The 24,680-nt window shown below is 45.3% G+C and overlaps 2 protein-coding genes across 2 annotated transcripts; one reads left to right on the top strand and one right to left on the bottom strand.

Moving 5' to 3' along the window:
* Window positions 1–11,471: 11,471 nt before the first annotated feature.
* LOC143022805 (serine/threonine-protein kinase pim-2-like) lies at window positions 11,472–12,344 on the top strand. The gene has a single exon (XM_076181176.1). The coding sequence runs from the start codon at window positions 11,472–11,474 to the stop codon at window positions 12,342–12,344; it is 873 nt and encodes a 290-aa protein (XP_076037291.1).
* Window positions 12,345–17,652: 5,308 nt separating this feature from the next.
* On the bottom strand, window positions 17,653–23,565 carry LOC143022806 (uncharacterized). The gene is made up of 4 exons (XM_076181177.1): window positions 23,379–23,565; window positions 19,323–20,907; window positions 18,294–18,793; window positions 17,653–18,062 (listed from the first exon to the last, which is right to left on the bottom strand). The coding sequence occupies exons 1-4, from the start codon at window positions 23,563–23,565 to the stop codon at window positions 17,653–17,655; spliced, it is 2,682 nt and encodes an 893-aa protein (XP_076037292.1).
* Window positions 23,566–24,680: the final 1,115 nt, after the last annotated feature.

Here is a 24,680-nt window from a genome sequence, read left to right on the forward strand (position 1 = left end):
ACACCTTGCTATATCACAATGTGATCCTGTGACGTCAGTGATCCTTTGAAGTCACTATATGATTCTTGGATGTCACGATGTGTTTCTGTGACATCACGATGTGATCCTATGACGCCGTGATGTGATCCTGTGACGTCACGTGATGCTGTGACATCACAATGTGACCCTGTGACGTCGTGATGTAACCCTGTGGCATCACGATGTGACCATGTGGCATCACTAATTCTGTAACATTACTGTATGGTCCAGTGGTATTACAATGAAAACATATGACGTCACGATGGGGGTCCTGTGACGTCATTTTGTTGGTGTCGTCACGATATGATTACATGATGCCACGATGTGATCAGGTAACGTCAATATGCAATAAAGTGATGTCACGGTGTGATAAGATGACGTCATTATGTGATAAAATGACGTCACGATGTAGTCCTATGACGTCAGTTTGTGGCCCTGTGACGTCACGAGGCGATCCTATGACGCCATGATTAAATCCGGTGACGTCACAGTATAATCACATGATGTCACTAGGTATTAAACATATGGAAGTCAGCTTGTGGGTGATGAGACGCCACAAACTGCCATAGGACACTATTGGATGAGGACGCTCGCCACGGGCTTCGAGGACTTCCCGCGGGAAGACTTGGGGTGAGTTGGATACATACCGAGGGTCCAGGCCCGTCTTAGCGGGAGACGCTCAGGGAACGTCTTCACCCAGGACGAAGCCTCTTGACTAACGCCAACGGACGAGGTCGCTCGGAAACGACCTCGGCCTCGCATGTATGTTGTTATACGTTCTACAATCGATTTTGTGATTTCACTACACCCTCCGGGGATCGGGATCCACCTTGCCCTACTAATTTGATTCTCTTTACCATACCAAAAAAGGCCCAAGAAAAACGAGACTGGCTATGAACCTGAGCGCAATGAACAAATTCTTGAAAGCCCTGCGATTCAATATGGTGTCGGTGGCTCAGGTCCGGTCAGCACTCCGGGGGGGGGAGGCGGGGTGCCTCAATTTCGCGACCCCGGCCCTTCCACTGAGCCGCTTGGGGCGCCGACGGCTGGTACGGGAGGTCGACAGGAGCATACTGCTCCTCCCGCGCGACCTGCCCGGGCCGGTACCCTCAGCACTCCACAGCTTGTTGCGTCCCTGGCTTCGGTCGGGGGCCCTACGCCGGTCGGTCCCATAGTCCCCGCCCCCACCTCGAATGGCAGGAGCGGCGGACGCCTCGGACATGGGGTGGGGCTTCCAGTCGAGCTGGAGACATTAAGCTTGCCGGGGATGGTCGGAAGATAGAAGGTCACTACACATCAACCTTCGGGAGCTGATAGTGGTGAAAGAATGACTCGAGCGACACCCCGAATTCTCCTGCATGAGCGTCCGCTTGGACATAGACAATGTGACGGCAGTACAGTGCGTGCAGAGGCAAGGTACGGCCCGACCAGGTCCACTCCTAGCCCTGTCGGAAGACATCTTCTCCGAGGCATCACGCAGGGCCATATCACTCTCGGCGAAGTATGACTGAGCGGACGCTCTATCCAGGTTTCAGGAGACCTCCGTGGTGTGGCAACTACGCCCACAAGTGTTCGAGTCGCTCTCCCTCCGCTACGGCACCCCAGAGGTGGACCTTTTTGCCTCCCCAAACACGACCCAGCTCCCCCTCTATCTCACCTGCATCCAAAGGACACGCACAGGAGGCCCAGGCGCCTTCACGGAGGACTGGAACAGCTGGAAGTACGTATTCATTTTCCTCCTCCAGCGACACCGGTCCTCCTGAAGGTGATGCAGACCCTCAGGTCCTTCAAGGGTCAGGTCCTCCTGATAGCTCCCTACTGGCCAACCCAGCTGTGGTTCGGGGAGCTAATGTGATGGGGCCCTTCTCCCCTTCTACTGGGGTCAGCCTGCCTAGCCAACAGCCTTACCGCACCTCTCCAAGCGTCACTCCAACTTGATACTTGGAGTTTCTACGGGGAGCTCTCAGCCAACTCTTCTCTACACAGGCAGCAGACAAGATGCTCAGAGCTCACCTTCCGTCCTCAGTGCGGCAGTGTGGGTCCTGCGGACGGAGATTTCGGAACTGCCTTCGGAGACACACGATGGGGACCATCTCCGCCAGCACGGTTCTGGACTTCCTGACTTGGGTGGCTGACTCCACCGACAGGGCACCGGTGACTATCTTGTCTCACTATACAGCCCTCACTGATCCGCTACGCTTTGGCATGAACATCCGAGTGCCACAGAGGGCGCGAACCCTCCTAATGAAAGGGATCAGCGCCTCGAGAGAGCCGAGACATCAACCGGTCCTGGCCTGGTCCTTGCATCGTCTTCTGCAGTACCTGGCGTTCGAAAACGCCATTATGGAGGAACAACAATTCCCTCAACATGTCGTCTTTCTGCTCGCCTTGACTACGGACTACAGGGCTTCACAGCTGGCGGCAATCACCCGCCACCCGTCCTTCTCCAAACTGGAGGAGGACAGCTCGGCCCTAACCCTCTCTCCATCACCAACATTCCTGGCCAGGAACGGCCGAGCGGACGACATGATTGGCCCTCTAAGAATACATTCCTTCTGGGAGGGAGGACACCCACAACCGCTGCGCCCGGTACGTGCGTTCGAAGACTACGTGGAGCACACGGAAGAGATTTCTGAGGATCATCTCTTCTACAATTCGAAATTTAGGATTCCCCTAACCCCGAGGTCCTGGGCGCCCCTGCTTTGCCGCATTTTGGAGAGAGCCGACCCGGCCATACCCCGCACGCCCACAGCATCAGGGACTTCGTGGCATCGCTGGCGTTTCTCCGCACCCACTCTGGAGCGGGTGCGGGACCTAGGGGCTGGACATCGACGACTCCCTTGGGGACACGGTGTCTCTACCACTCGGTCACCCCTGTCCCATGTGGCGCCATGGAAACGGCTCCACCCCTCTCATCTCAAAAAAAAAAAAAAAAAAAAAAAAAGTGGAGGGGGCAAAGGGCGACCGAGGAGTGGGGAGGGGCCCAGGAACCGCTGAACAGGATACGATTTTCGTATAATTTACGCATTGTGTGAACAGTGCAATGTTGTGCATGTCACATTCTTCGGTGTGGGTACTTGACGTTTCTTTTCTCCCCTCTACTGAGTGATAAAATGAATAAGTCTCCCATAGGAAAGACACACGTAATAACGATTTGAATCAGGCTTCACCTCTCCTCCCACCTGTCCTCGTCTCATGCATAGCTTCGCTGTGCAGGTTTCTTTCAGCCGATAATATTTCTTTGTCGCGGCTCGTGCCGCTTAAATTGTTTTTATCGGCTTAAGAAACCTGCACAGGTTTAGGGTCCCTCCCTCCTCCCACAGGCGAAGCCTTCATTTCTCATTGAAGTGACGACTCAGGCGAGCCGGCTAAGAAGGGAGGGGTAGGAAGGGGGAGGTGGGGTCGACAATGCGCATGCCTGCACAGAGCCGGGAATTTTAAATATCTGATGATTCTGGCGGAAAATTCCAACCACACTCAACCTTCGGGAAGTGGCCATATGACCAGGAGTGTGGTATGGGATTATCGCTATAGCTTCGCTGTGCAGGTTTCTTAAGCCGATAAAAACAATTTAAGCGGCACGAGCCGCGACAAAGAAATATTTACGTAATTTTCTTGTAGGACATCACCAAGGGAAGAATTCTTGCTATGGCATTTGTGTCAAAATCTTAAAAAAAAAAAAAAAGATAGAATCCGTCACTAATGAACATGAATAAATGAAAATGCAAAGAAATGTTGAACTAGAAAGTTCAGGTCAATTCAGTTATATTGGATGATAATTTTGAAGAAATAGAAACGTGGAGCTAAATAGGCCAGATCTTAAAAGTGACTTAAAAACCGTCGAAGTTGAATAGATAAATATATACATATATATATATATATATATATATATATATATATATATATATATATATATATATATATATATATCATATTTGATTGCCTAGTGTTTGATGAATATGCTAAGCCTAATAGCACGAGAGATTCTTCATGTATATATTGAAAGGAATATTTTACAATCAATGGGCAATGGGACCTTTCGCAGTGAGGAAGTTGATACCAGACACCGCCAGATTTTGTAATTCTTGCCGGAAAATAAATACTTTTTTGGGCAAGTTTTATAAGCTTACAGAGGTGTATCGTTGTACATTATTGTGTCTGAAATTTAAGTCAATTAATTTCATGATTGCAAACGGCATATAGCATTGTTTGAGCCTGTATTTATAATCACAGATGATATTCGTAAAACAGCCTATAATTGTATCAAGCCAAGCAATTTGTCATTTTCTACCGACTTCAATGGACGTATACTGATATATACTTTCATTTGAATGCACCAAGCAATAGGCAAAGCCATGTAATGTATCGAAAATACAATTTTGCATCGAAAACTTAATTTTTTCGATACGATAAACTTTGTCTTCCTCTTATTTTTTCTTGAATCTGACGTGCAGATTACCACGGCGCACGTACAATTAGTCATATTGGTTTGAAAATAGCTCCCAGCAGATCTAAGAGGCTATTCTTTACAAAAATGTTGTTAACTTCGTACGTCCGCCACCATCGTTATTTTTTTATCTCCTTGATTATCTTCATATACAGGACGTGACAGTGATATCCATTATTTTTCAACACTCTCAGATAAAATGCACAAACCCAAATATCCTCTTATTTTTATTGCTCATAGTTACTTCAGTAAAAATAATTAAATAATAATTACCTATTTTTAGTTTTACCTTATAATTAAATTAACAAAGCCTTATCACACACCAGTAAGTAAAAATTGTAACATTATGAGTCATGTTTTTAATTTTGAACACATTTATGCAGCAATTTATGGCGTATCTTTTTTCAAATATCGGTTTCTATATGATAGGCGAGTGATAGGCGAGTGAAGAGTTCTCTTTATTGATGAGTGACGCCTACTGGCGACTGGCGTGGATACAGTGGGTAGGCACAGTAGGTGCCTGCCTGGAGCCCAACTTATCCTACATCCCCCTCCCAAGACAATTAAATGGACCATATGGTATATAACAAAACTAGCAATGTTAAGTGTTCACAATTCCGAGAAAACAATATGTTCAACACAAAAGCAAAAGTGAGGGATATCTACTGTTCCTTCGTGAGAGGAACACACACACACACACACACACACACACACACATACACACACGCACACACACCAGGCAATCAGTCACAATCGTCGGTTGCATAATCTCGCAGCCACATCGGCTTCTTTGAGCTCCTTTTAGGGCGGCTATGAGGCGTGTTGGATGACGGCGGATTGGACGTCTGTGGTGCTGGTGACGGTGACAGCGTTTCTTGTAAACTGGTGTCCGCAGCGACCCGCAGGTGCCTGCGGTTGCGTAAGGTAATGCGTCCACTCCCATCCAACTTGACAGAGTATTGGCGGAATGGTAGGACCTCGGTGACCACGCCTCGCCTGTCCCACAACTTACTGGCCTGGTCCTGTATCAGCACTTGGGTGCCAATCGATAATGTGGGAAGAGTCTTAGGTGTCCCTTGGCTGATCATCCAAGCTTCCTGTTGCCTCGCCGCCTCGATTTCCCTTGCGCGTAGCGCCTGCTGCCAGTGCACATCCACCTTGTAGTGCTGCTTGTGCACCGGTATCCCATCTCGTAGCTGTCTGCCCATGGCTAGCTGCGCTGGTGACTTGTCCACCCCGCGCAGAGGTGTGTTGTGATACTGCAGTAGGGCTACTGATACCTTATCAGCATCCAGGCTGCCGCCCGGACCTGTGTTGTCTCGGAGCAGTCTCTTGGCGGACTTCACAGCTGTTTCTGCCCTCCCGTTTGACTGAGGGAAGTGAGCGGACGAGATCCGTCTCTCTACACCCCATTTTCTGAAGAAGGCACGCATCTCTTCACTGGTGAGGTTTGTCCCTCCGTCTGTAGAAATAGACACGGGCGCACCCCACCTGTGGAAGAACTGCCGGAACACTGATGCTAACTTGTTTGACGTGGCTCCACTTGGGAAGTGTGCTAACTCCATCCACCCGGTGAGCCTGTCGGCGTATGCCATATATATTCTCTCGTCAAGTTGGAACAGGTCTGCCACGGTGTGCTGGAACGGGTACTCAGGCGTAGGGGTGAAGGTAAAGGGTTCCGCGGCTTGTGAAGGCGAGTGAGTGTTGCAGGTGGCACAAGCATCCCGATGTTGTTGCAGGTCGCCCTCCATGCCAGGCCAATATACCGATTGCCTCGCCCTTCGTAACATTCCGTCTAGGCCTTGGTGACCCGCGTGGAGATTACTTGCAATGCGTCGTCGTAGAACTTCCGGGATCACTAATCGCACGGCGCCTTGGTCGTATGTGTACGTCACCAACCCGTGTGACACTGCCAACCTCTCCCTGACGGCATAGTACTGCCGAAGGCTGGTCAACTCTTGTGCTCGGTGAGGATGCCAATCGCCTGCTGTCACCTTAGCCACTAGTAGCTGGTAGTCTGGATCATCTGCAGCTGCCCGCACCACCGCTGCATTATCGAGTACGATAGAGTCAGCGACATCGAGCGCGGCAACTGCTGCTGCTGCCACAGCGGCCTCCATGTCATTTGAATCCTCTTCGTCCCCAGCCTCTGGTGGTGCACAGAGCGCAGGATAGCGGGACAAAAAATCTGCTGCACAGTTCCGCTTCCCGGGCAGGTACTTGATCTGAAATCGGTAAGGAAGGGTTTTTTCCTTCAAGGAGAATAACCTTGGGTTCACTATGTCTTTCAGCGCCCTGTCCCCAAGAAGCTTGACTAGCGGGCGATGATCAGTGACGATCAGGAGGTTGGGGCATCCGAGCAGGAACAGGCGGGCCTTACGGAGACACCAAGCGACTGCCAACGCCTCCCCCTCTACCGGGGCGTAACCCGCCTCCGCAGGTGTGAGGTGGCGGCTGCCACAAAGTGCGAGGCGCCACCCACTCTTGCAGCAGAATGGACTCTCTCTCATCGGGCACTGACAATGCTGCTGCAGCACCACAAACCCGATGCCCACCTTACTCCAATCGGTAATCACCGCTGTGGGCTTGTTCTTATCGTAATAGGTTAGGCCCTCCTTAGCAAGGCTACAGATAACCTCCTTTGCCTGCTGGAATTTCTCTTGCAGATTTCCATCCCAGTACACCTTCCTGCCTTGAGGTTTCCGTAGCAGCTCACGAAACGGCTCCATAATTGGTGCAGTAGCGAGGAAAGGTGCCATTTGATTGACGAACCCATGCCAGGAGCGAACGTCCGTCAGTGATGGCTCCGCAGGCATACTGAAGTTCCTGATGGCAGCCAGTCTTTCGTCTGTCGGCTTGTAGGCGTCCCACCCGACATGAAACCCGACGAAGTCCACCTCTCTCCTTCCGAACTTGAACTTCTCGGGTTTGAGGGTCACTCCTTTCGTGGCGCAGGTTTCAAGGAAGTTATACGTATGCCAGAATGCGTCCTCAACGCTAGCGTCAAACAGTAGGGTGTCGTCAACACACTTCACTTTTCTCTGAATACCTGCAATGTCCTCGTAAAACCTTCGAGTGTAAGCTTCGGGGGCGGAACAGTGACCCATGGGGGTCCTGCAGTATCTGTAACGGCCCCAGGGTGTGATGAAGGTTGTGAGTTTCTTACTGGCTTCCTGAAGCTCGACCTGGTGAAAGCCCCAATGTGCGTCCGCGATGGTCTTGTATGTGTGGCAAGGGATGCCGGATACCATGTCAAATGGTGTAGGGGTGTGATGGGTCTCCCTTCTGCATGCAGCGTTGAGCTTTTGGTAATCAATGGTGCGCCTAGGTTGACCTGACTTCTTAGCCACAACTACCATTCTCGCGCACCACTCCGTGGCCTCCCCCACAGGCACTGGCTCTATAATTCCCATCCTGACGTCGTCGTCGAGTTGCCTCTTCACCTCTGCCTCCCAGTGTCTAGGTACCGAGGCCGGTGTGTGACATGCGTAGGGCTTGGCGTCTGGAAGCAGGTGGATGGTGTGCGGTTCACCCGCCATTGTTGGAAGGGGACTTCTGTCTGTGTTAAATGTAGATCCCGAAAAATGACAGAGGAGCCATTCCTCCAATCTGGACACGTTTTCTTCAAGGGGGGGAAACGGAGGGGAGGATGGGCGTGGGTGCATGGTGTCAGCTGACTGTGTGGCAGCGTCGCCAACGCCGCCAATAGCCGCTCCTGCGACGACAGTGTGATGAGGGAAGGTCTCATGCACCAGTCCCAACTCCCTGCACGCCTGTAGCGATATGTAGCACTGTGTGGCTGTCTTCACCACAAAAATCTCCTGCAGTGTCGACTTGTCACCATACTGCAGTCGACAGGGAAAAGAGCCCAGAGGTTGCAGCTTGACGTTCGCCACATCTCGCAGTCCTCCCCGATGAAGTCAGTAACTCCAACCCAGCCACACACACCTGAGCTCCCGTGTCAGGTACGGCCTGGATTTTTGCGGATTTGTTCTTCCCTTTCGCATGACTGACCGTCACCCAGATGCGTGGTTGACTTCGAGCTGCGCCTGCAGCTGCAATCACGATGCCAGACGCTTCCAGATCTTCAGCTGCCGCTGCTGCTGCTGGTTTCCCTTTACTCCTGCACATTTTCTGCACGTGCCCAACTCTACCGCAGCTGTGGCAGGCTAGTGTCTCCGCGTAACACAGCCCTCTGCCTTGCTTGTGTTTTAAACCACAGTTGCCACAGCGTTTCAAAACCTGCTGCTGTTGGCGGGCTGCCTGCGGCATGCGAGTGGGTTGTTGGTGGCGGGCTCCAGCTACCTGAGGGTAGGAATCTGCTTGCGCGTCTGGCAGCGGCGTCACCCCAGCCACCGCGGCCAGATTTTCCCGCCCGAAACTCCCGCCCAATGTGTTATGGCGGGCGTCCTTTTGTGCCGCCTCGAAGGCAACACAGAACCTGCATAACGAATCCACATCATTGAAGGATTCACACTGACGAAATACTTCCTCTTTCAACCCCACACTATGTAACCCACACACTAGCTTACGGAGGAGCATGTACTCAGAAAGGCTACACTGACACTGGGGACACGAAAACTCGCAATCCGCCGCACACTGTGTGGAACGAGTAAAGTAATCACTTATGGACTCACTGGGTTCTTGCACCGCCGAGAAGAACTTAAGCCACTCCGCCGCCTGGTTGGACGCCTGCACGGCCATGCACCCAATAGCGTCCAGTGCTCCTTGGATGGAGAGAGCCTCCCATTGCTGCGTGGTGAATCTAGAGTCCAAAGAGCGTTGTAGGGTCGGCGTGCAGAGGAGACGGATATGAAGGACCGCCTCAGCAGGTGCAAAGTCGCTGAGGGCCAGCCAGTACTCCATGGAGCGCCTCCAGGATCGGAAAGCTGCCGTGGACATACTTATGTCACATTTCTCGGGTGCTGAGGACCGAGGAGCCGATGAGTGGTGTCTGGGCTGTGCCGCTACCTGACGTTGCAGGGCTGTGATGGCTTCCGACTGTGCTAAGAGAAGCCGATGAGCTTGCCCCAGGGCTGCGGATGCTTGAGGGGACCCCCGGCTGGACCGTGGGGTCTGAGCGGGTAGACGAAGACGACGTCCGGCCATGTTGAGTGCGTAGGTCGTGAACCGGTCACTGCGCCATATATGATAGGCGAGTGAAGAGTGTTCTCTTTATTGATGAGTGACGCCTACTGGTGACTGGCGTGGATACAGTGGGTAGGCACAGTAGGTGCCTGCCTGGAGCCCAACTTATCCTACAGTTTCCAAATTAGCTAAGTCACCCCTCTGCCTCATGAATTCCGAGACAATTGAAAATTTTAGCGCTAATAGGAATCTACGAGCCTGACTGCGAAAGGTCCCATTCCAGCAATAGCGTAGGTATATGCACTTTGCAGATTAGTGAAAAGAAGGGCGATAATTGGTTATAGTCGACGGGTACGTACGAGACTATCAATTCCATGGAAGCAATTTTGTTATGTTCAGCCACTGTCAATCTTATGTTCTCACTCAACCATTCATTCAGTTAATCAGTCAATGATTATATGTAATTGTTAGTTCTTGTTTATATCGTATACACATATACAAAATATGTACACTCGAGAAGAAAACGTAGTTGTTAAGGGATAACGTTAGGAAAAAAATACATTTTTACTTGATTTCAGAGACTATGACTACTTATCCGAAGCCTAAAGCAAAGTTAAACAGTTTATCAGTTGGTTAAGTAAATTTTGTGAATGCTATACAGAAAGAGGGAATGTACAAATACGTCGGAAACTACTTGGTATAGCTGGAGATTCAATGTGTAGGTATAAACAATGAAATGTAACCCAAGAATAATTAACGAGGAAACTTGGTAAGAGATAATAAGAGGAAGAGAAGATATTCTCACTCAATAAGGAAGACTATATTTGAATATAAGCTTTAAGTAGTTTGCTAGTCCTTAGAATGGCAAATAAAAAATTACGCTATTGGTGGAAGATGTCTGGAAAGTGTAGCTTTTGATGTAACATGCAAAAAGAAAAAAATAAGTTACAGGAATGTGAAATAATAAAAAGATGTAGAGACGAAAAGGGATTTTTTTTTCTAAATAAATAATACACGTGGGAAGTACTCGTGGATTAACAAATAAATAAAATAAAATAAAAAATCCCATGCTCGTCAGAAGGTAGCTCTACATATATCACCTCGGTCGAATGCCGTCATATTTAGACTCTTGCAGGGGTGCCTAAATTCATTAAGTTGCATAGTTTTCATGACCAAAGGTACCAGCCGCCATGTTCTCTCCTGTCAATCATATAAATATTTTCTTAGTACTAAACGTTTCTCTTCCACTTTTGTTCTTCCTGGCGATTACCAGCGCTTCTATCCTACGAGACATTATCCCCCAAAGGAGTTGGAGACATGGAGGTGGCAAAGAGGAGATTCCAATGGAGGTTGGGAGAAAGGAGTGATGGCGAATTTTCAGTTTGATCAGCTTTCTTCTTTGAGTGGAGGCGAGTCTTTATTCATAAAGGCATCCTGGGTGACTCTGGTCCGTAGGGATGTCACAAAAGTCCCTGAGAGAAAGTGACGTGAAAAAATGACATTGATCTATGGAAGATTGACTCCATACGTTGGTTTTTTATTTCTTAACTTTTGTACAGTGATAGGAGACTCGACCTGAAGAAAAATACTGATCACGTTTAACATCGACCATCACTCCCTCCTGCCGCCCTCCTTGTACCTCATCTTTAGCACCTCTGCGATCAGTCTTCTACAGCACGATAGTGTCTCTAAGGAACAGAAAAGATGGTTATCAAGAGGAGATACTAAAAGGATTACCACTACACATAATTACACCCACGTCGACACCGACAGATACTTTCGGTTTGTACTGGAGTTGGCGTTTCGAACTCGCCGAAGAACGGAAACAAGAGTCCGCCGAGTGACTCCATCTGAGATGCGCCCTTTGGTCACGTGATCTGTCTGGTGACCGCCATGGCCAAAGGCATTTCCGGGGAGGATGAACGGCGACAACGACCACTGGAGGACTCGATTCGAGGTGGAGGGAACCCTGGGAGAAGGCGGGTTCGGGTGCGTGTACCCGGCCAAGAACCTCGCCACAGGCAACCAGGTGGCGATAAAGGAAGTTCCCCTCAGCCGCGTCCATAGCTGGGGAAGACGCGAAGGGACGAGAGTGCCGATGGAGGCCTCTCTCCTCCAGAAGATCCAGGGGGTACCTGGGGTCATCGACCTGTACGACTGTTTTACATGCGACGGGAACTTTTATATGGTGATGGAGTATGTTCCGGAAGCAACTTCACATTATGATCATATGAAGAAATGTGGCAAACTCCCACTGAAGGACGTGAAAAGGCTCTTCATAGACATCGTAAAGACGGTACAAAGATGTCTCAAAACAGGCGTATCTCACAAGGATATTAAATCTGAGAACGTTTTGCTGTACCAGGATCCAAGCACAGGGGAGTACAGGACCAAATTAATCGATTTCGGATGTGGGGAAAGGATTAGAAGCTACAAGGGGAGAAATACGGGCGGGACTAAGCTGTACTGGCCACCCGAATACATCGCCAAGGGCAAATTCCTGCACGTGCCAGCGACTGTATGGAGTCTTGGGGCCCTCCTCTATTACCTGGTGTGCCATGATTACCCCTTCTGCGACGAAAGGGAGATCAAGAAGGCTAACCCGCCCTTCCCCGATGACCTTCCCCACCTATGCCGCGATCTCACCATGAAGTGCTTCGCCATGGAACCTTGGGAGCGGCCCACTCTCCATGGGACCCTGTACCACCCATGGCTCGGGCACTTCGGCTGCTCCAAGGACGGGGACGAACTCGAACTTCCTGATCCAAGGCTCTTTCCACCACGCGACTAAAGAAAAGCAATTCCCAAGAGGAAACGCACGGTGAAAAGGAAGACCCTGCCCCTCAATATGAGAGACTTTCCACAAGCGGACGAACTGCAAAGTACTCCAGCGATGAAGAAGCGACACATAATGCATTAAGAATCATGCCCAAGACTATGCCCTCGTCTAAAGGTATCTTAACAGCTGAAAGCGACCAAAATATTGTATGGGCAATAATCTCCTTCGGCTCTAAATGAACAAGTTCCCTAAATAATGAGGATCATTTTTAAGAACGTTATACACTCTTGGCGGGAGGCGTGCCCTTCCACTTTTCAGTATCAAAAACAAAGGTGGCAACAGCGAGGTACACGCTGAAGCATATGTCAGAAAGAGCCATCAAGAGTCAAACAAAAAGATGAAAAACTCCTAAAATGGCCATACACATACACGAAGACAAGAGAACACACCCACACAGGCTACCAGAGAGCTGATCAACATCCGTGCAACACCTACGTAAAAGAGCTTGAGAGCAAAGACGCTCTCTAAGTCAGTGTAATGAGAGCATTGAAAGAAACATCCGTCAGAAAGAGCCACAAAGACCTAAAGAAGGACAAAAGAGCAACCATCCGTTGATTACACAGAAAAGGACATGAAGAGCAAAGAAACCTCTCCGAAGAGATTCATCTTAAAGAGCCACACGTACATAGGGGGGAAGCACCCGCTCCCCTCAGCTGAATAAAATTGCCTGGTGACATCAAGAACATACGAAATAAAAAAGACATAAAAACGCTTGACTAAGGTGGTCCTTCGGCTGAATAAAAACGCCGCCTGGCAGTGAACAAGATGGTTTACTCAAGTCAAAATAAACGTGATGAAGAACGTAATAAGGAAATAGTAAAAGCTACACTACACAGTTCATTCTCAGAACTATTCAGTAGCTACGTACATTGTGTGTGTGTGTGTGTGTGTGTGTGTGTGTGTGTGTGTGTGTGTGTGTGTGTGTGTGTGTGTGTGTGTGTGTGTGTGTGTGTGTGTGTGTGTTATATATTATGCTCCTCAACCTGGGGGGCCCATGGCGAGAGTTTCGGGGGATGGGCGTGGCCTGCTGTTACAAATTATACTTTTCTGTGTAAAGTTAAGGTTCAGAATAAAAAAAAAATCGTCATTTTGTCCAGGTAGAAGATAGTTATGATTATCAATTTTGTAATAAAGCAAAGGTTTCTTTTCCACCACATTTTATAACTATTACAAACACACACATACACACACACACACATACACACACCCACACACACACACACACACACACACACACACACACACAAATTATAAAAAAAAAATATTAAAAAAAATATTAGTTACATTGACTAGACCAAAACTGGAATACGCAGCGACACTATGGACACCCAGTACTAAAAAGAATATAAGGAAACTAGAAAGAATACAGAGAGCAACAACAAGACATTAACCCCACATCTGACCTGGACATCGCGGTGTTTCCTGAGGTTGGGTTTTGATGCGAAGACAATACTTTCCTTTTTACCGATGTGTAAAGACAGCCTGTTATCTATGAGCCAGTCCTGGACTGATGACAGTTCGACACTCAGTGCCTCCTCTACCTCAACTGGGTCCCTACCTGAGACAATAAGTGCAGAGTCGTCTGCATATAGCAGTAACTTACAAATCACCGCACCTGGCATGTCGTTAATATAGACCAGGAACAGTAGCGGTCCTAAAATTGAACCTTGTGGTACAACACAAGTTATCTCTCTGTCACCTGAGCAGGATCCATTTACCTGTACAAGTTGTTTGCGACCTGTAAGGTAGGCCTTTGAATCCGTCAACATTCGCCACTCCTAATGCTTGAAGTTTTTTTAATAGAATATCATGGTCCACTGTGTCAAATGCCTTTTGTAGATCCAACAAAACTAAACCCGTGTAGTTACCTCTGTCGCATTCCTGTTTTATCAGATCGTAAAGGTATATTAAGCTGGTGTCTGTTGAGTAATTCGTTCTAAAACCAGATTGCATGGTGTATATTAGATTACGTTCCCTGAGGTAGGTATCTAACTGATTGTATATGATACGTTCCAAAACCTTGGAAATAATACCTAGAATTGAAACAGGCCTGTAGTTACCTGTCTCAGTTTTTGCGGTTTTTTTTTTTTTTTTTTTTTTCTTATAAAGAGGTGTTACCCGAGCCCTTTTCATGTCGCTTGGGATAAATCCTGAACTGATAGATAGATTTATTATATGGGTTATTGGGGGAGTTATAATTGTGGCTCCATCCTTAATAAACCTCGCAGGAATGTCGTCTAACCCTGTAGCCTTATTGGCGCTTATGCTAGCCAGTAATTTAAACTCTTCTTTTTGAGTGTTCTTATGTAGTTTGAAACACCTTGTGGACTTGTCTTTATAGTACTCCTGAACGTACCCCAGCCCAAACTTCCCAGAACCCGTTGGGAGGGATTTTACTGGGTTAGTGGCTATGGTTGTGAAAAAGGAGTTGAAGTGGTTGGTTATGGCGTTCCTATCAGAGTTAAGCTCGCCGTTTATCATGAGTCCTATCCTGTCTACTTTGTTACTAGGCTTTGTGTGCACTTCTAGGGTCTTCAGTGTTTGCCAAAACTTCCTTGGATCGTGTTTCTTCTGGTGCATCATGTTAGTACAATAATCAGCTTTGGCTTTTTCCTTCCAATATTTCACCTGATTCCTATAGTACAGAAGGCCATTATAGTCCTCCTGATTTCCACTTTTCCTAAATCTACCAATAAATCTGTCTCTATCTCTAAGTAAACGCAGTACTTCGTTAGCCATCCATGGTTCCGTCCTCTGTTTTATTCGTATCTCTTTGAGAGGCGCTACTCTGTCTATGATAGTAAGAAATGTGTACTTAAAATTAGACCAGGCCTTATAGACATCGCCACAATTTAGTACTGGCGACCAGTCTGTCCTACCCAGTTCCTCTACAAAATGTTCCCGTGAGTAATGCTTCATGGAACGAAGCTTCACTGTGTTGTGCTTGTTGAAAATCGTCTTCCTAGCTTTCCTAGTACAATATATGAGCTTGTGGTCACTAAGACCATAATCACAAGCACCGGCCTGCGTTATCTTATTACAATCGGAGACCAGGATAAGATCTATGATGGACCTGGATGTGCCTGTTATTCTAGTAGGCTCGTCAATCAGTTGTCAGGCCATGAGATTTTAGCAAGTCTCTCATTGCAATAATAAGGTTATTATTTGTACTTGCCAGATTCGTATTAAAATAACATAGGGTAATAATTTCTTGGGCATGCATATTGACCCGATTGAAACAGGTAGATTCTAATCCGCTATAGAAGGACATCTGTTTCAGTGGTCTGTAACAGACCCCGCATAAGATAGGATGCGATTTAGGTAACAATATTTCTACCCACACAGCTTCGAGCCCATGATTAAAGGTTCGGAAATAAAATCGGAAAGAGAAGGAAATAAAATCGGGAAGAGAAGAAAGAGAAAGATACAAAGGAGGGCGGAGAAGGGAGGAGGAGAAGGAGGAGACTTGGACGAGGGGAGATCAGGAAGGGGAGATCAGGGAGGAGGAGGAGGGCTAGCCGTCCATAGCCGTTTACTCGGCGTGCGAGCTGTGTTTGGGGGGAGGGGTAGGCTGGTTGGTTTATGACCCTCAAACACTGCCACACGGCCACAGTCGGAGAAAATAATCTTCGAATGAAAGAAGACTCCTATATTTCGGCTATCAACTGTAGCCCTCTTCAGGAAAGTACATATTACAGTTTAGTCCCGGAAAAGACTTGAAGATAAGGTGGAGTGGAAGAGAGGCCTCCATCGTGGGTGTAACAATTTCTAAATAGAAATGTACTAGCACATTAATTATTTTGTAAATGACACGCAGGAAACCCACAGTCGGAGAAAATAAACTTCGAATGAAAGAAGATTCCTATATTTCGGCTATCAACTGTAGCCCTAGTTGATAGCCGAAATATAGGAATCTTCTTTCATTCGAAGTTAATTTTCTTTGACTGTGGGTTTCCTGTGTGTCATTTACAAATGTGCTAGTACATTTCTATTTAGAAATATATATGCATATATATATATATATATATATATATATATATATATATATATATATATATATATATACATACATATATATACATACACACACATATATATACATATATATACATATATATATACATATATATATATATATATATATATATATATTTGTTGAGACATTCTGACAGGTTGAACGTAAGAAGAGTAGGAAACACAGGAGTCTTAGTCTTGAGTTTATTCCTGACTAGTTTCGCAGGTATGCAGGCATACCTGCGAAACTACTCCGCTTACGTTAATAATATGGTATTATGGTATACCACTTGGACACAATTGCGGGGCAATATAAACACTGGTGTGCTGGCTCTACTTTATTATGTGAATTAACTGTTTCGGAGTTTGACTACAGGGGATATGGAAATGTGGCAAGTGTACTTACACTGAAAGTAACCTTACTCTCGGCGTTGGAACTGCTTCGTGACCAGCTGGTACTGCGTCGTGACCGCTCCCGTCGACCTATGGCCCTGGAGTGCTTGGAGTGCCCGCTCTCGAGCGCGCCGCACTCAGAATGCCAGCCGCCTGCCATACGCCGTCCAATCACTTTTCAGGCCTATACTCACGTGACCTCTGGTAGGGCGGAGTTAGCCTGGAACAAAGGGTGCGTCCTTGGGCAGCGTGGGCACGGATGCCAGGCCAAAACCACGCTGGCCCTTGTACTATACGCGCCAAAACCAATTTGCGCGCCAACTATCACTTGCCACATCCCTCCCCCCCCCCCGCAAAAAAAAGTCAACGACTACCGAAACAACAACAAAAAATAATTTACTCTGGCGTGAGGGAAAAATTTATGCGTACGCGTCAGAAGGTAACACACTAGGGTGAGCTCCCTAAAGACAGCAATCACATCGATGAAAAAACCCTTCGCGGCAACACTAGCCAACAAAAATATGATGGAAATGCAGAAAGGAGAAAAAAGAAATAGAAAAAAAGAAAACGGAGCAGAGGTGTTGGTCGTGCGTAGGCGTGTGTTCCTTCTGTCAACGTGGTGCGGAACTCCGCGCCGGTGCTCATAATGCTGCTGGCTGCAAGCTTGTCCTTTGCAGATCTGTAAAAAGTACCAGCGGCAGAAACTTTGCACAGGAGGGGGTATATGAGTGGGTCACACTCACAATGGATAAGTACAGAATACACTATTATCAAGAATCATTATTATTAAGAAAATTGCTAACAGCTACGCACACTTTGCATGAAAATAAAACACTTGAATTATATTGTTTTTTTATTTCTCATCAGCGACTACAATACTATCATTAACTTTTATCTTTTTCCGTGGTGGAGACGGGGTACTGTCTTCATCGTCGCTTTGCCGCTTGACAACATCTTTGATCTCCTCGATGAACTTTTCCTGGTTTTTAGTTAATTTTCTGAGTACTGATATGATGTCCTTCATTTCTTTTTTCAAAGTAACAGTTTCGGAATCGCTTTCATCTGGGTCGTTATCCTTGTCATCATTGAAAACAAAGTCTGGAAGAATCATCTTTACGGCGTCTTCTGAGATGTTATAAATTTCCTTTGGGATTTCTCTGATTCCAAACTCTGGTTCTTCTTCGGCGATCGCAGAAGTTTCACCGCTAGCAACGACGGCCGGTGGTTCTACTTGAGGACTGGGCGTAGCCTCAACAAAAAGTTCTTTATATACACAGTTGTTCGCAGGCTTTATTTTATATTCTCCATTTACATTGTGCCAGCCGGTTTAATGAAATAACGAATCCCAGCTCGTTACTCTTGAACACGCCACGTACAGTTGTCCGTGAGCGAAACACTGTACTGAATCCAGAAGTAGCCCGCAACGTTCAAACGTTTGTCCTTGACTCTTATCTATCGTCATAGCATAGCTTAGTTTGACCGGAAATTGCTTACGCTTGAAATGAACTGGAGTATCTTGAGCCTCTAACGTGATTCTAGGTATCATCACTTGCTCTCCGCGGTAACTTCCACCTAATATTTTCCCGACTAAAACATTCTTTTTCAAGTTTGTCACTATGATTCTTGTCCCGTTGCATAGCTTCGGTGGGCAAATGTTTCGAATGATCATTAGCACACCCCCTACCTTTACCCTAAGCTGATGAGGCGGAAGGGATGGGCTTGTCATGGCGTTGAAAACTGAAGTCTGTATATCCGTTCCTTCTTCGACTGCAACATCAACACTATTGTAAACGACTTCCTTCTCTTTTAGTTTCTCGTGAATCATCTGATTGATGTTGTCGACATCATCATTCGTAGGTGATGCTATAGCTCGTTTTTCAAAATACGACGCGTTCTGGTGGTTATTTTCTATGTCATCATAAACTGTATCAACCAACTCTTGGCGACATTTGACTCTTACACCAAAGTCTTCGTCGAATTCAACGGGACCCTCACTTTGAGATCCCAATTGTAATAATTTCTGAGCAAATAGAATGTTTTTTTTTTTTTTTTGTGTCATCCTTCAGACGTACATTTTCTGTCAACTCTAACTTTGTCAGATCGTTCCACATATAACTTGACTTGATGCAATGTTCGAGTTCCTCGTTCTTTCCACCGCCTCGGATAACAGGGAGAATTTGTCTGAAATCCCCTGCGCAAACACCTTACCTCCCATAAACTTTTCGTTCTCGAGAACATCTCGTGACGTAATATCAAGTGCGGTCAACGTGTTTTTATTTGCCATCACTATCTCATCCCACACGGTCACAGATGTTAATTCTAATAACTTTGCAAGTTCTGAGTTTTTCTTAATGCTACATGACCTGACTTCGTTATATTCCATTAGCGGAATCTTGAATATGTTATGAGCAGTTCTCCCTCCCGTAAGAACTGTAGCTGCAATACCCGAAGAGGCTACCGCCTAAGCTATCTTGCCCTGAGAATGTACCGAGTCCAACAACATGTTCAAAACGAAGGATTTACCAGTGCCCCCTGCAGCATTCACAAAGATTCCATTGTTCTTGTACCGATGTCCAAAATGCAACTTCCTCCTTCAACTTTTCTTTGTTATAAGACCTCTCTCTTCGAACCACATTTGAAGTTTTTTCCCCGCCCCTCGAAGGAGGCAACCCATATTCAGTGATGCTTCCCCCTCCACAATTCCACACGTGTTTTTGAATGTCATCTAATGCGTCCAAATATATTTCATCGTTGTATTCAGTTAAGTTGTTGATGTGCAGATAGTCACTGGCGAACAAATCTTTGGTTTCTTCCCAGATCCCTGATTGATCTTCAAGATCCGAAAATACCAACATGCTTGCATATGTCTCTCGAAGTTGTTTCCTATCGTTCGTGTGGTTGATTATCTCCAAAATTGTATTATTCCATGTTTCTTCATCAGCTAAGAGACCCAAAGCTTTGACAGCTTCTCTATTAGAGGGATACATTTTACCGTCAATTGTGCGAAGATCTTCGTATGACGTAGGAACTGGTTTATGCGTAAGCAGGAGCCTCAAGTAAAACAACTCTACTGTCTTGGTGGTCACCGCACGAATACGCCCCAGCGGGAAGGTACGGCCTTTTCGTTCTTCCCAACTTGAAGTGTTGGCGTTGTAAATGAAATGGCGCGGCACCTCGTGGTAGTGTAGATCGGCAGCGAAGCTATTATTTGAACACAATTTGAAAAACGCAGTCAATTGCGTGTCTTTATTCATTTTCTTCTTCATCTCTTCTTCTGACGTGTTATCATTGTAAAACACCTCATTTTCTCCTTCCAAATGTAAATCGAGTGTTGTCACAGGAGGATATTTTTTATGAATATCGAATTTTAATATTTTCCAAGTAGCTTCTTGATAATTTTCAACCTCGTTTACATCTCCGTTGTCGGACGTTTTAGTGAAAAGAATGCGATCGCAACCCTTGTTCACGTATTTAGTAACGTAAGCGATGCATTTGATTGAGTTTGAGCATTCAACGTTTACATGAGCATTATATTTCAAACACATATACGCGTTATATGGCACCACCCATGAATTGTTTATAGTTTTTTTCTCATCTTTAATTTTTATTTCGAAAGAATTACCTCCTTCTCCAATCGATCTTCTTTTGTATTCTGGGTATCCATTGTTTCCAAACAATAAATCATTTCTGCAAGTCTTAGGGAAACCTTTTCCACATTTTTGTGCTCTCGAATGTTTGCCCTGACAACAAAGGTGTGATTCATCGTAGCCTTTACATGGCCCATGAATCATACACTTTGTGACAACATCGTAAAGTCTTGGTTCTTTTTCCTTGTCGGGAATTTCTGCTGAGATCAATTGAGAAACTATATCCGCGGTTACGCGTTCTTCCATCCACAACAATACGTGCACGTGAGGAAGTCCACGTTTTTGCCATTCTATGCTATACAGATATGCTTTAACACGACCAAAAATATGTTTGTGTGTCAAATCTTCTATTAGGCTATCAACTTTCAACTTAAATATCCTACTTACTAAATCGGGGCGGTCACACGATTTTGTTTCAGTGGAACCTGTTTTGTTCATCCCCTCGCGTAACTCACTCCAATCTGGATTCATAGTAAAAGTTATGAAATAGTCTGGAGAGCCATAATAAGAGACGTATGCGAGAGCGTCTTGTTGTCGTTGCTTCATGTATCGAGGTCCACCAACAAAGGTGGGAGGGAACACGACTCTTTGTCCAATGTCATTCTTGTTCGTAACGTTCAATATGTCCGCCCTCTCTTTGCGTATTTAATTCTGATGAAGTTCCAGAAACGACAATTTGCTAGATTCAACCTTCACGAAATTGTCTACTGCAAATTGCTGAAATAGCCTTCTACCTTTGGTTATGTAGTTGAAAACGCCTTCTCTTTCCATGTAAAGTGATGAATAAAACATAGCTGGTGAAAGTCGGTTATATTTCCCCTCTTTTTTCCCAGGTTGACATATTTTGGTCATTTTGTAAGAGTGCCCTATGTCGCCGTTGGGAATGAGTAAAGGATACTGGAATATGTCATAAAAGTAATTGTTATGGTCCAATATTTTGTTAGGAAATTTCGTGTTCGCTGCAGGGGAACTTATTATTATCTGAAGGGTGTCTTTGTCTGGACTCAAATCAACTATCCCTCCAACTTGCGAGGAAGACGTGGGTAAATGGTAAACCCCTTTATGCTGTTTTTAGCGTTATGGACATTTCAGGAATTTTATCGGTCTGTTTAACGTAATCGTCGATCAATTGTCTTGAAGATTCAACTTCTTTGAGCATGCCCAAGAGACATATTGTTAACCACTAAATAATCATACAATTGACTTATTATAGTTTTGTTTTTCGCAACTTCATTTTCCTCTCTTTCTCGACGCTTTTTACTCTCTTTCTGTAATCTATCTTTGTGTGGGTCAAAAAAATCGCACATCCTCTGAACACGTAATTTTAATTGTTGTTTCTTATCGTGGTAGAAGTAAAGATCCAAAAATGATTATCAGACTTCCAGAACGGCTTTTCTTTACCAGCAATTAATTCTGGTTTTAGAATTCCGATTTTATGATACACTTGTGCCGTTACGAGAGGTAACGGGGCTTTTTTATATGTCCGTGTATCCCCATGTTTACATATCTTTTTGTCGTAAGGCTCGTTTCCCCTCGGAAGAGGTTTCAATTTTGTTTTTTGTAATGCTTTAATTTAAGTATGTTGCGAGCAGAAGCTTCGTCTGCTTAAGAATACTATCGTTGTAAGTTGTCTGCAAGCTGTGCTGCAAGATAGCATCTCATTATTTGTACAATGTTCACTTTAAGAATTAGACTTAAGAAGGTGTGTAAGAACCGGTTGCGGTGGTGTGATGTCACGTCACAACCTCCAGCCAGTGTGGTTTGAAACGCCTTCAGTTGTATACCCGCTCCCTTCGCGGCCTACTCGGTGAGTTTTGAGCCGAATTTAGTTTTAGATCTGGTATATTGTTTCTTGTATGTCATAATGAATTTAGCCTTAAGCTGCTCGTATTTCATGTTCAGATTATTTGTAATTCTGTATAAAAGCTGTTAGTAACGAGCGTCGCTCTGGATTGTTTTACAGTTTTTCATCTACTTCTACTCTTCCTCCCAATTACTGTCTGCTGCCATGGTTTCAATGGCAGCATCTGTTGTGTGAAGATGGGAAAGTCGTGTTTTCTATTGCCAATAAACGTTAGCGACGAGCACTCCGTGGATCCTTAACCCCGCGTTGTTTACGTTACGTAATCCAGAAAAGAGGGCACTCGTTACGCTAACCCCCTATGCGTAGCAGAGTAATCTGTGAAGCCACAACACTTTTCCTTGAATCTTATAACATAACGAACTTTCTTGCTTGTTTTGAAGTGTTCCTGAGGTTTTAAATGACGTAAAGGAAAATTACGTGTTAAATCCGACTAAATTCTTTAGACAGCGATTCGATAAAGGGGACGTTCCGTTATATAAAGCCTCAAGATCGCCGTTGAGTTTCGTCGCTAAAAACATTGGTGTTTGTCCCACATTACAACATATGGTTCTACGTTCTTTTTCCCATAGTAACGCTTGACAAAACTTACATCTGAATGTTCCAATTTCACCGATCGAATGAAGTGGAACCCCTTTCTTATCAGTCTCTCGTAAAGATCCTATGTCAACCGTGGATAACCTCTCTAACGACCAGGGTTGCCACTGTGATCTGTGTCAGTTCCCACAAAAGAGTGAGTTTTTTCCCACAAAATTCCCACAAAGGAAATCTGAATTCCCACATTTTTTCCCACAAAAAAGAAGGAATTATTATAAACACGAATAAGTTCATTGTAACATATATTTGATAAAATTCTACTCAAAAACAATGGTAAGCAGTTTAAACATGATAGGTTGAAAGCTACAGTAACTTAAAGTTTACTTTTGTATGAAAGATATAATTCAGAATAAGAATAACGTATTGTCTTTTACATTGAAATTTAGTTTTAATTATTTCTTCTAAAACTGCATTGAAATTATTTTAAAAAAATTGTTTTCAAAATACAATTTCATTCTATGTCTACTTCCAAACAATCAATGTCTTGATTTTCTTGTGTTTTTTCTTCAGCCTTTGCAAAAAAGTTCTTTAACATGTCTTCAGTGGGAATAAAGTCAACACAAGATGAACCCTGAAGAGACAAGCCATACCTAATTTGCAAAATAGCCTCAACAGATCGTACACTAAATTTGTTCCTTATTTTTGAGTGCACGATGTTCATAACCGAAAATACCCTTTCCACATTTGCATTTGAGAAAGGTAAAGACAATAATGCCAAGGCGAAGGCAGAAATATTTTAAGGAACTTCCGGTTACCTGCATAATCTAGTTTTTCATATACCTCTACCCAAAATGCAACACTGCTTTCCAAACATGATTTTGGTCATTGCTCAAGGTTAAGTACACCCCATTCATTTTCTAGTTTATCTATATCTCTGACTATAGATCTGTACCTGGAAGCAATAGTTGCAATAGAACCCTTGATTTGAGAAGTGGCTACACAAGGATGCAATTTCTGTAAAAAAAAAAGTAGGGTGTCAACATTATCTGGCAGGCGCAGCTGCACTTGATTAATCAACTCAGTACAAACTCTTTACATTTCTCTTTGACGTTAATCAACTGTTTATTGGTTAAGGTACAAGAGTCTGCAAATGCGTGGAATTCATAACCAAAATTGATAGCATTCAAAGGCAAAATATAATCCTGAAATTTTAAAGAAGGGAGATCTTCTTTGGCACATTTTGATAAGTGACCTGATTCTACCACCATATACATAATATTACGATACATATCGATCAGGTCCTCAGTAAGTTTAACCACCTCAACATTTTGCCCTTGAAGAAGTGACTCTCACCTTGACTCTCACCACCTCCTTAAGTACATATAAAAGGTACAACTTATTATGAGGATCATTGTATGCTTGGATTAGTTGTTTTGCTGTGTAGCAACGCTCACTTGTTTCGCACATATCAAAATGCAGTTTTCGGGAGTCCCATTGATCAAGCAAGGATAACACCGATTGCCTCCAAACGAGACAACCAACGTGTGCTAGCTAACCCAGGCACTTTCTTGGGTACACGATTTTGGCGCAGCGAATTACTATGCTGCGCATAGGGGAAAACGTAACGAGTGCCCTCTTTCTGCGTTACGTAACGTAAACAAACGCGGAGAGGGTAAGGATCCACGGAGTACTCGTTGATACGTTTATTGGCAATAGGAAAAACGACTTTCTCATCTTCACACAACAGGTGCTGCCATTGAAACTATGGAGGGGCAGACAGAAATTGGGAGGAAGAGTAGAAGTAGTAGATGAAAAGCTGTAAAACAATACAGAGTG

Source organism: Oratosquilla oratoria, unplaced genomic scaffold (assembly GCF_046742065.1).
Source record: "Oratosquilla oratoria isolate Oo_2021 unplaced genomic scaffold, ASM4674206v1 SCAFFOLD184, whole genome shotgun sequence".
NCBI classification, from domain to species: Eukaryota; Metazoa; Arthropoda; class Malacostraca; order Stomatopoda; family Squillidae; genus Oratosquilla; species Oratosquilla oratoria.

What these genes read in the sequence shown, in the direction of transcription:
- LOC143022805 (XM_076181176.1), top strand. Translation starts at nt 11,472, where the DNA reads ATGAACGGCGACAACGACCACTGGAGGACTCGATTCGAGGTGGAGGGA.
- LOC143022806 (XM_076181177.1), bottom strand. Translation starts at nt 23,565, where the DNA reads ATGAACATCGTGCACTCAAAAATAAGGAACAAATTTAGTGTACGATCT. An exon ending in AGAAAATCAAGACATTGATT is followed by an intron (nt 20,908 to 23,378) that starts GTTTGGAAGTAG and finishes CTATGAATCCAG; the next exon opens with ATTGGAGTGAGTTACGCGAG. An exon ending in GAATGCTGCAGGGGGCACTG is followed by an intron (nt 18,794 to 19,322) that starts GTAAATCCTTCG and finishes GGGATCTCAAAG; the next exon opens with TGAGGGTCCCGTTGAATTCG.